General features: G+C 37.0%; 3 protein-coding genes across 3 annotated transcripts; 2 read left to right on the top strand and 1 right to left on the bottom strand.

Annotated features, from left to right (window-relative positions):
* The first annotated feature begins 209 nt into the window (after positions 1–209).
* On the top strand, positions 210–1,993 carry LOC113064904 (granzyme-like protein 1). Its single transcript, XM_026235914.1, has 5 exons — positions 210–448; positions 534–684; positions 769–907; positions 1,111–1,368; positions 1,478–1,993. Exons 1-5 carry the CDS (start codon positions 385–387, stop codon positions 1,631–1,633), a joined length of 768 nt encoding a protein of 255 aa, XP_026091699.1. The 5' UTR covers positions 210–384; the 3' UTR covers positions 1,634–1,993.
* A 640-nt stretch (positions 1,994–2,633) lies between these two features.
* Positions 2,634–5,037, bottom strand: LOC113064908 (MICOS complex subunit MIC13). The gene is made up of 4 exons (XM_026235917.1): positions 4,856–5,037; positions 4,344–4,500; positions 3,577–3,628; positions 2,634–3,454 (listed from the first exon to the last, which is right to left on the bottom strand). The coding sequence occupies exons 1-4, from the start codon at positions 4,882–4,884 to the stop codon at positions 3,357–3,359; spliced, it is 336 nt and encodes a 111-aa protein (XP_026091702.1). The 5' UTR covers positions 4,885–5,037; the 3' UTR covers positions 2,634–3,356.
* A 555-nt stretch (positions 5,038–5,592) lies between these two features.
* Positions 5,593–9,506, top strand: LOC113064605 (hydroxysteroid 11-beta-dehydrogenase 1-like protein). Its single transcript, XM_026235442.1, has 6 exons — positions 5,593–5,799; positions 7,290–7,420; positions 7,504–7,707; positions 7,954–8,047; positions 8,128–8,293; positions 8,835–9,506. Exons 1-6 carry the CDS (start codon positions 5,712–5,714, stop codon positions 9,046–9,048), a joined length of 897 nt encoding a protein of 298 aa, XP_026091227.1. The 5' UTR covers positions 5,593–5,711; the 3' UTR covers positions 9,049–9,506.
* Positions 9,507–11,635: the final 2,129 nt, after the last annotated feature.

Raw genomic sequence — 11,635 nt, 5'->3', positions numbered from 1 at the left:
GTCTTAGATCTTAGTATAGTGTGTGTATATATATATATATATATATATATATATATATATATATATATATATATATATATACACCAATATATGCTGGAGAAGATCTTGTATTGAAAGAATATAGTGTTCCTGTAGCTCAACTGGTAGAGCACTGCGCTAGCAAGCAAGCGCAAGGTTGGGGGTTCGATTCCCCAGGAACATGATATGTAAAAATTGATAGCCTGAATGCACTGTAAGTCGCTTTGGATAAAAGCGTCTGCTAAATGCATAAATTTAAAGAAAGTAAAGTAGCAAGTTCTGCATCTTGCGTCATCACTGAATGTCAGGATGTGTCTTGTGGTAGAGAGCTGTATAAATGACTGGTGGTCGTAACAGCAGCGTGTTATGAAGATGAGTGCGGCGCATGGCCTGTTGCTCTCAGTTGCACTGACGAGCTTTATACTGACTGGTTAGTAAAATCATGCTTAACTAATTATAAAATGATAACTGAATTGATTTCTTGTTATCTCAAACATGCATCTTTATTTGCTTAGGCACATTTGGAGCTGATATCATCAATGGCAAAAAAGCCAAGAAGAACTCCATGCTGTACATGGCATCAGTGCAGATTAATAAAACACACACATGTGGAGGATTCCTGATCAACCCAAGCTATGTGCTCACAGCCGCACACTGCGATAAAAGGTAAAGCCAACTGTTAACCTGGAATATGTGGTGTTCAACTAAATGGTTTACTAATATGCAATTATGTTCATGCTATGAATAAAGTGGTAACATGACTGTGATCCTGGGCACCCACAACATCAGTCCACAAGGAGCAAATCTGAAAAGATATCCAGTGCAAAATAGACATAAGCACCCATCCTACGAAACTGCCAAAACTGGGAATGACATCATGCTTCTGAAGGTACACTGTTCATCCATAAATTGTAATGTATTATAAAATATAACAATCTTATTATTTACATATAAATGTATGATTAAATACTAGCATTTTACTTTAAAATGTAATAATACATAGTTACATTTTAATTATAAATTAAGTAATTAGATTAAACAAACCATTAACGGTAAACACAAAAACAGCACTTTTCATTTGTGAAATTTTAGCTGTTCAAGAAACTGAAAACCGGCAAAGGTGTGAAAACCATCAAAATACCGAGCAAAGACAAACCCCTGAAGTCAAAGACCAAGTGCCAAGTTGCAGGATGGGGTCAAACTGAACAGGAAAATGTGGTGAACGATCTGCTGGTGACAGATGTGTCACCTATCAACTCCTCCACCTGCCAGACAATGTGGAAAAACAGTAATCTCCCCAACAATGTCCTGTGTGCTGGGGGTTACAAGACCAAAAGCGGTGGTTGTCATGTACGTCTAAAGCAATATTTTAGAGAAAGTTCCTATTCTGTGAATCTATATTGTTCTGAACTCAATAAAAATGTGCCTGGAATCAATCTCAAATTGTTTGTCATTACAGGGTGATATGGGTGGACCGTTGGTGTGCAGTGGGACAGCAGTGGGAATTTTCTCTTTCGACAAAGGACGCTGTGACTACCCACATATTCTCAATGTTTACACTGAAATTTCTAAATTCAGAGGCTGGATCAAGGAGGTGATTAAAGGAGGTGCTTGATGCTATGAAAATGCATTGTTTTGTTGTGCAGTATGTCAAGCTCAGCTTTTAAGATGTCTTGTAAATGCTAGCTGTCAGACCTTTCAATAAAATGGAGAAAAGAAAAACAAAAAAACAATAAGCAATGGCATTTATTTCTTTCTAAAGCGCCACTTTAGATAGAGTGAAACCTGTTAAAGGGGCAGTTTAATTCGCGACCAGTGCTAAAGTTCACCATCACATCCAAGTTAGACAACAAAATTATAAAAATCCAGAGCAAACGCAAACCCCTGAAGACAAAAATCAAGTGCCAGTTTGCAGGATGGGTTCAAACTGAACACCACATCCTAAGTTACACAACAAAAATATACGTAGCACTGCGGGGGGGGGGGGGATTACGTGAGAGAGAGAAGAAATACATTTCTTCATAAAGAGCATCTGCCATCACATTAGTTACTCTACAATAAAAGGTCTCATTGTGGGTGACGATTTCATTGTGTCTCATTGTGGGTGAAGATCTCAATCGATCTTTAAGACGTCTACAACCTACTTTTCAGATGAATCATAGAGATAGTGACCTTTTATGTCCTATAAATGTGTCCTGTTTATTTTTGAGTGTAAATATATCTGGTCAGCTTTCAAAGGCACCTTTTTCAAAGACAGCACAATCCAGAATCATAGATAAATAAGAAACTAAAGAGTTTCTTCTTTCTGTGCGCGAGCTCCGAGCAGAACTGGGACTTGCAAAGTATATTTTGGACTTCAGGTGCATCCGTAAATGGTCAAACACACAATAAAATATTTTTAAATATTTTTGTCATCACAAGTCAGTTATGTCTTTGTGAATGTAAACAGTTGGCAGAAAATAAGAGGTGTGTCAGTATATTAGACAGGTGCCCTCTTGTAAACTTGAGAAACTTTTTACTTGTAGCAGTTATGCTAGTGGGGCATACTAGTTTTAGCTGCTCGGTAACTTGCAAAACGTTCTGCAAAACCAACAGGAAATGCACAAAACAAAATATGTTTCCAAGCACATACATGTTCTTTAATTAACATGTTCTGGTAAGATGACACGTGGCCACTGCAAAACTTTCAAAATGAGTCAAGACATGCAGAAAAGTGTTTGGGGTCTATCTTGACATGAAAACAGCACTGCTCTGTGGTAAAGCTGAAAAGTGTTACTAAGTAAAGCTTTCATGTGGTTAGACTGACTCCAAGCGTTATCTAGTCTTAACAAGCTTTAAACAAATAGTAGTTGTTAGCAAACACATTCACGCAGAAGGACTTCATCAAATATTTGACATGATTTATTTTACATTAGACAGAGCTACATGGGACTCTAAACTATACAAAACTCAGTTGCAGTCCTTTTGTGTCTATATAAAAAGGGTGAATTTTTGGATGGATCGAGGGGAAGATCAATGACAAAACAGAACATTTCCAGAAAGAGATTTATCAGATAAATAAAAGAGCTGAATAACAATATACATATAGAACACACTTCTGTTATGATCTTCAAAATATTTTTGATTCATCTCAATGCTTTACAACTGTATTTTTCTGTTACCAAAAAAAAAATTTGGTTTGCACCATCACTATCCTCATAATAATTCAATTTTTTGTTCCACAATGGAATTTAGTCTATGATATAAATGCAAGGGAAAAGTTTCTCCAAGTGTGTTAGTATTATCATCCACTGAAATATTTCAAGAGCATCTTGTACTAACTTTAAAGTTCTAAATGCTCATTTTGTGAGGTCTTTAACATATTGGAGGCCTTGTTTGGTGTAGTCACTAACTGTAGACGGGGCGATCGATAGGGCATGGATAGACTTCTGGACCCCTGAGTGAAAAAAAAAAAAAAACGGAGCGATCACAAAACTACATTATATTCATACGATATATATATTTTATTCACATCATCGAACAGATAATATACAAGAATTTTCACCAAATATACTTTACCTGAGTTCCATGCATCCAGTGGTGAAAACTCAATTTTGGGTGTGGCAGGAAGCTAAAATATAGTACCAAACCACAACAAAAACACTTTATGATAAACTGACTTGAAACAACACAGGAAAATACTACACGGACACCACCATAAGAAGTATTCTGGTCAGCATTACACATCAGTCACAAAATTACACATTCAAAAGTTTGTGGTCGGTACGATTTTTATTACGCTTTTAAAGTCTATTTCGGTCACCAAGGCCGCATTTACAAAATACGGTAAGAATTATTGTGGATGTGTTTATAATTTAACTATATAATTATAATTTAACTGTTTTCCTATCTGTTTGTATTATAAAATGTCATTTATTCCTGTGATGCTAATATGCTGATTTGCTGCTCAAGAAACATTTCTGCTGCTACATTTTATTTATGTATTTTTTGTATGTTTTTTACACGGTCATATATTTTTCATGATTCCTTGATAAAAAGTTCAAAAGAATTTTGAAAAAGAAATCTTTTTTTATCATTTTAAATGATTTTCCTCTCAATTTTGATCAATTTAACACATCCTTGCTGAATAAAAGTATCAATTTATAATTTAATTGTAACTTTTGAATTGTAATGTACTCATTTCTCACAGCTTTTTAAATAAATGTAATGTATGGTTTGGTTGATGACTTAAGTGATGTCATCTATCTTTTTTTAAATAGCAGTCACAGAGTCACAGGTTCTACTTTTGGTTATATTAATACTCCCAGTTTTAGGACTTTTCATACCTCAAAGCCAAAGTACTTCACCCACTCCTCCACAGCAGGTGGGATGGCAGCTTTAGCTCGACCCAGTGTGACAGATCCCTCTTTGCCATCTCCAAGAAGACCTGAATCATACGCGACATATATAGCGCCACCTGCGATGGTCACTTTTGTTGCAAGCCTGAAACACACATCAACACAAATACAGCCATTCAAAGTCAAAAGACCACATTGAGATAAACAGCAGTTATTTACAAAATACTTGGCTTATAATGACAAACGATTATCATTTTAATTAAACTTAGATTCGAAACACAAAGCCAATATTTCATATTTACGTTACACAGCTAGCAAATTAAGTTAGCTCCTCTTAATCTAGCATGAAGATAGCAATTCAAAAACATGATAATTTAATTTATAACTAATATAAAAATTATGAAGCTGCACAAATATGTCATTCAGCATAACTCCCAAGTCCAAACAGACAACTGTAAGCTAACTGCTAATTAGCTCCAACGCAAAAACATTTTACGTACTTCACTACAGGCAAAATCTTGGCAGCCATGGTCCTAAAAGCAATAGTATGCTATTAAGCACAAAACTGTGAAATAAAACCCTACTTTACAATAGGTTTTTGCCCTAACTTGACAGCGAACTTCACTGACAAGGGCATTAGCGCCTGCAGGACGAGCTGAAAGCAATAAAGCTCGTTTTGAATGCGGTAAGTTAATAGTTTCAGAATCCGCACTTTCGACAAATAAACGTCGGAAATATAAGGTTTTTTTATATGTGTTATATGTAGTTTAAAAATTCAGAATAATTAAAAGTAAACGATTGCAAGTGTTACTTTAATAGAAAGTTGGTATTATTTATTCGATGAATGTGCCGCCATAATTACTCATTGCTGTCAGTCGTTTGTGGTTTGTTTCAGTATCATCAAAGTCCATCTAAGTATTCTATAATCTTTGGTATTATTAATTGTATTCATCAATAAAAATACTAAATTTAATGTAACGTAATACTGAGTAAACAGGATATCTTTTTAACTAAAATAACAAGTCACTCACCCATTTGATCGTTTAAATTAATCTAATAACCATGACTTATTTATTTATTTATTTATTTTTCTAGCCATCATGTCATTGTGTGACACACATACACACACACGACAGAAAAATCCCAACCTTATTAAAACATAATTTGAAATAAAACAAAAACGACTGCTAATACCCAGGACAGAGCGTATTTATTGCTCCACATAAATCGGATTGTACTTTGATATGGCTCCGCCTTTTTCACACACATGATTCGGTTCTGCTGGTTCTGTAGTTGATCAGTTCAACTTCGTATTTCTGTAAGCTGTGCTTCTTCGTCTTCAACAGATTTCCTCAAATGAATCTTTTTGGCAAGTTCTTGTTGCTGTGCAGCATAAGCGTCGCTTTTATCGCGGTTCGATGGAGCGCTCCGTCATTTAATGAAGGTGAGTAAGACCTCCTTTCTGTTTATCCACGTGTGCTGTAATGAAAATCTATATTAATATTATCTATAATACCACATAAAGACACGTGCAATTCCGATGATTAGTCAAACCAGGATTTAGGGGAAGACTAAAATAAAATAAAATTATATATATATATATATATATATATATATATATATATATATATATACACACACACACATACATATATATATATATATATATATATATATATATATATATATATATATATATATATATATATATATATGTATGTGTGTGTGTGTGTGTGTGTGTGTGTATGTGTGTGTCTTCAAATGCATAATACTACTTAAAATAGTTTTTGAAGTAAACTTTAAATTCTACGCTTATACATTTCATCACTTTAATAGGATCAATATATATATATATATATATATATATATATATATATATATATATATATATATATATATATATATATATATATATATATTTTTAAAAAAAACACACAAACTGACCTCCATGAATTGGTCCATTCATAAGTCTTAAAATAGAGTTGATTTTTGCACTTCATCTCTCATTAAGGTCATTGGAAATTGATTTTCTGCATTTGGCAATGTGATCGAAAATCCTTGATGTCTAACATGAACTTGCAAGTTGCAAGATGATTATCACCACATATTTGTTCATGTACAGTATGTATAAATACTGAATATTGTTGCCAAAACCCCCACCAAGAATCAGTCAAGGTTTTAATTTATCACGCCACAATGGCATTTATGCAATTAAGTAAGTCTGACGAGCAAAAAGAGCATCTCTGCCCTGCAGTAGTTGTACTACAAACCTTGTTTTAACCTCAAATAATTACTGTCACCGCAGAGCCTTTGGTGGTGTACAGAGATACAGTTTAATATGACTTTCTACCCACAATGGATGTGACTAATGGGAGAAGGCCATACATAAAATGTTTTTACAAACTGGTAAATTGGGACAACCCTAGAAAGCTTAAAATACAGGATTTGTCATATGACCTTTATGAACATTAAAAACACCATTATAGCATTGTGAGACACTTTTATGCAATAACTAGGCTAGACTCCATTGCAGCTTTCAATGGCCAAGGATTTCCCAAGAGGCTACCTGAACCTTTTGTTCAGCATCATGTTAAGTGGCATTAAAATGTTAGTCGTGTCCCTACAATGAACTTCACATACTTTTGAAAATCCAGCTTTAGTTGATCCTACAAGCACTCGTTTTTACAGTTGTAAACAGAATGGCTTTGTTCCTCCACAAGGAGGTTTGTAGTCACAACGACTTTGTTTCCAGGCCATTAAAGATACACACATCTCTTGGAAATCCTGTAGAATTCAACCAATAAGATGACTTTCGATTTTTGGGCATGATACTGCATTCTAAAAATGTGGTGCTCAACTTGAGACCTTTTTTCCCCCCGTTCTGGGTGAATGGCCTCATAGTCAACATCATACTATGAATTGTGTCTCTTTTAGAGTCCTTGAAAGGTGCCAGGGTGCTGGTGACCGGTGCCAGTACTGGCATAGGTGAGCAGTTGGCGTATCACTATGCCCGTTTAGGAGCCCAACTGGTTATCACAGCGAGGAGAGGAAATGTCCTAGAACAGGTCAGTTGGGTTTCTCTTCTTTCATTCATCATTCACATGATTCGAGGATATATGAGTGCTTCACATGAGTCATCTCAATTCAGGTTGTGAGCAAGTGCTTGGAAATGGGGGCTCAAAGGGCATTGTTCGTCCCTGCGGACATGGCAAGACCGTCCGATGCTGACCATGTGGTGCAGTACGCCATCGAACAGCTTGGGGGTCTGGATTACCTGGTTCTGAACCACATCGGGCCCAGTCCATACGGAATGTGGGATGGAAATGTTGAGCACACACGATGGCTGCTAGAGGTACCGAATCACAATGAAAACCATTTGTATTGACAATAGGATATTTGATCCAAAATCAACATTCTGTCGTCCTTTCAAAACTTTTATCTTTTACACTTGTAGCCTATTTCCAAAAATGACACATCAAGATTTTACAGATTTATTCCAATTTTTGGGTGAACTATACCTGCTAGTTTTGATGCCATATGGTGTAAAACCCAAAAATATATATATAACTGATGAATCACTCATTCGTTTCTCCTATAGGTGAATTTTCTCAGTTATGCAGAGATGACGCAAAAAGCTTTGCCAGCCCTTGAAAAGAGTAAAGGGTCAATAGTTGTTGTTTCCTCCCTGCTGGGTGATTTAAAATCTGACACCTTCCACACAATTGTCACTGGTTTAACAGATGCTGGAATAACACTTAACTGTTTTCCACAGGAAAAATATGTGGGCCCTTTGCTTTGCCGTATGCCGCAACTAAGTTTGCACTGAACGGTTTCTTTGGAGGCCTCCAGCATGAGCTAGCAATGCAAAAAAGCAATGTGTCCATAACCATCTGCACACTGGGCCTGATCGACACAGATAGCGCCATGGAGAAAATCAAGTAAGAGCAAGCTAACATCAAGATCTTTGGTTGTTTATGCTGTAGAATGCACTACAAATCAATTAAAAGTGGACTCGGTTTCTGCTAATGAAATGCTTTGACAGAAAGAAATGAACAGCAGGTCTGAGAAATATAGAGGAGGGGTCATTTAATGGGATTTAATATAAAAATGTTATTTTATGAGTGACACAGTTGAAAAGGAATACAACGAGATAATGAAGCGACAGAAATTAATGAATAAACTTCATTCCTCCAGGCCAAAAGATGTCAGTAAGTGCATACATACCTATAAACAAACATGTGAAATGTGAAAAAAAAACAGACTGCATTATCAAATTTAGTAGTGTTTAAAACTGTAAAGTTTAAGTTTTTGTCTAGTGGAACTAGCTCAGCGCTAGTCTCTAAAGAGCATAATGTCAGACAAAGTCTAATTTGTGGTCATAAACAGCACTTATGCAACTCAAACATTCCATATCACTCATGACCTCTCAAGTTGCAGATAAAAGGCTGTTTCTTCATATCTCTGATGTGCTTAATGCAGAGATTACATCAACATAACCGCCTACCCTGCACACGAAGCCGCCTGGCACATTATCAAAGCTGGAGCGTCTCGCCAGTCTGAGGCCTTTTACCCCTGGTACACATTCTACGCCTGTCTCTTCAGGGATTGGTTCCCATACTTCAGGGATCAAGCGATTCAAAACTCCTACACATATGATCCTCAAGTTAATAAGGATGTAGTTACTGGAAGCTGAAAGTTTCATGGATCTATGTGTTGAGCAGAGCATTAGCGGTTAAAGCATGTGCTCTGACACACCAAACCCTGGTGCTCGGAGTGAGAGTTCTCACCAAAAATAAAGCTTTATAATGAAACAGGTTAACATTCAACCTGCTGAGAAACATTTTATGGAGCACTTTATCAATACCATTTGCTGATCTCAAGAATTAAAGAGTTTAAACACTTTGTATTTTATGTCTGTTCACAAACAACCAGCACGTTTTTTGGCAGAAACTGTTTGCAAAGTGTGTTAAAACAATGGTTCATGTTATTATTTAGTATGTGAAACAGCAGATGTCTTGTCTGTGTAGACTAAACTACCTCTGTAAAGCACTGTGAACTTACCTCATGTTTTCTTATCAGTGACTAGCGCTAACGATATTTCTACGCGACCTGTTGTCAGACTCACTCAACAATAAAGATGTTCAGATAAAAGCTTGTCTCTTGAGTTTTATTGATGATAAAATCTAACATTTACAGCGTTAGATAATGTGAGGTTTCAAGACATTTTAATGATTTAGACAGAGTTCTGTTTAGCGTAAGCGTCTGAGTTGTAGCACTAAAGGAATTCTGCAAATCATGTACCTGAAGAACACAAAATCTGTGCTGATTAACAAACTACTATCACACTTCTTAGTGTATTATCACAATCCCTAAGTTAAGTTTAACCTCTAAAGAATATGACTATTTGCACCAAACTGAATAAATTTGGATGTTGTAACACAACATGTCCGACAGAGGGCAGCAGTCTCTTGATAGTAGCGACAACAAACCCTTTCACCGTCTCAAAAGTTTGACCAGTAGGTGGTTTTGATAATATGACCGCCAAGATTAAGAATTTTCTCATCTGAGTGAGTCCTTCATTAGAGAGATACTCCACATTAATTCTCTGAAATTATCATGGGTGGGTCATAATATACCAAATTCACTGGAGAGCTACATGAACTGAAATCACGCCAGGCTGTATCAATTCCCATGTACTTGACTGGATTTAAGAGGAGAAATCCAAGCCAGAACCTCCTCCTGCTTGACAAGGACTGCCTTACACATTACACTTACACTATCTCTTTTTACTCACACTTTCCCCTTCTCTCAGACACAGACACACACCCACACATACCCGCATACACTCTCGTGATGGGGCCTCCACGGGGAAGGAACGGGCCCGTCTGGCTGGGATAGCAGCCAGGAACACCTGCAACAGATTAGAGCTCCTAATGCTGAGCAATAAATCCCCCACACTCTCCAGCATCACCATGAACATGAACTGAACTGAACTATCTATCTATCTATCTATCTATCTATCTATCTATCTATCTATCTATCTATCTATCCAGCAATGACTGATTTGAGGAATAATTGTTCTTATGAGTCAGATCTTGTAATGAATCACTCGATCCAGGTCATGAAAACAATCTGAACAGTATAATGATTCATTCACAAATCATATTAAACCATTCTTGATTCAACACACCATCTAACTAGGCATCGATTTAGTTAGATTTGTTAGACAAAAACATTTCCATGTTATCCAAAAGTCTTCAAAATAAAATCGTAAGAAAAAACTTTGAAAGGGTGATACGTGCCCTTTTTTTCCAGACACATCCTGGCAAGGATTTCTATATTGACTAAAATACCCAGGTTTTGGCTTAGTTTGCACTGCACAGACCGATCAGTGTTATGACATCAAAGTACCATGATCACACCTTCTCACGTGCCACGATTGGCCGATCATGTACAATGGCTGCACGTTATTGGTCAAACTGCTTTTCGATCAGTATTCGAACATTAAGTATGAAAACTAGAAAAATAACCAGTGGGTCTGGACCCAGATTTCCTGTTCACTGCATGTGAGAAAGCACTAGTCAAGCGATTATATGCTGGAGGGTGTGTGTGCAGTTAGATGAAAAGGGTGTGTTAGCCCACCCTCTAGCCTCCTAACCTCCCTCTCTCCATGCTTTTCAAAAAGCACACAATGGTTGACACCTGTGTCCTTTCAGAGCGGCCACTGTTATTGTTTGCCCACACAGAGGGGAGGAAGAGGCCACAAGAGCTGCGAAGCGGACCAATGTCGCAGCCATTTACCTCCCTCCTACTAATTAGGACAATTCACCCAGACCCACCCACACACACACACGGAGCAGTGGGCAGCCATTTATGCTGCGGCGCCCGGGGAGCAGTTGGGGATTCGGTGCCTTGCTCAAAGACACCTCAGTCAATGCATTGAAGGTGGAGAGAGAGTGCTGTACATTCCTTCGCCCCACCTACAATTCCCGCCAGCCTGAGACTCGAACTCATAACCCTTGGATTGCAAGTCCAACACTCTAACCGTTAAGCCACGACTTCCCCATCCACCCTATACAACAAAACTATTGTTGTAATGAGTCTTTACAAAGAATCATTTGAACCAGTTCACAAAAACATTCCGAATGAGGCATTAATTGTCTATTCATCCATCCATCTATTTACCTATCTATCTATGTGGACATAATATTTGGGTTTATTGGTTTTGTTTAGGTTTCCTGCTTGCTACATGAATCATTTGTTTGGCTGTCTGTTGGCTT

This window comes from Carassius auratus, chromosome 47 (assembly GCF_003368295.1).
Source record: "Carassius auratus strain Wakin chromosome 47, ASM336829v1, whole genome shotgun sequence".
In the NCBI taxonomy this organism is placed as follows: Eukaryota; Metazoa; Chordata; class Actinopteri; order Cypriniformes; family Cyprinidae; genus Carassius; species Carassius auratus.
The sequence above is the reverse complement of the archived record's forward strand: the minus strand, read 5'-3'. Positions and strand labels throughout refer to the sequence as shown.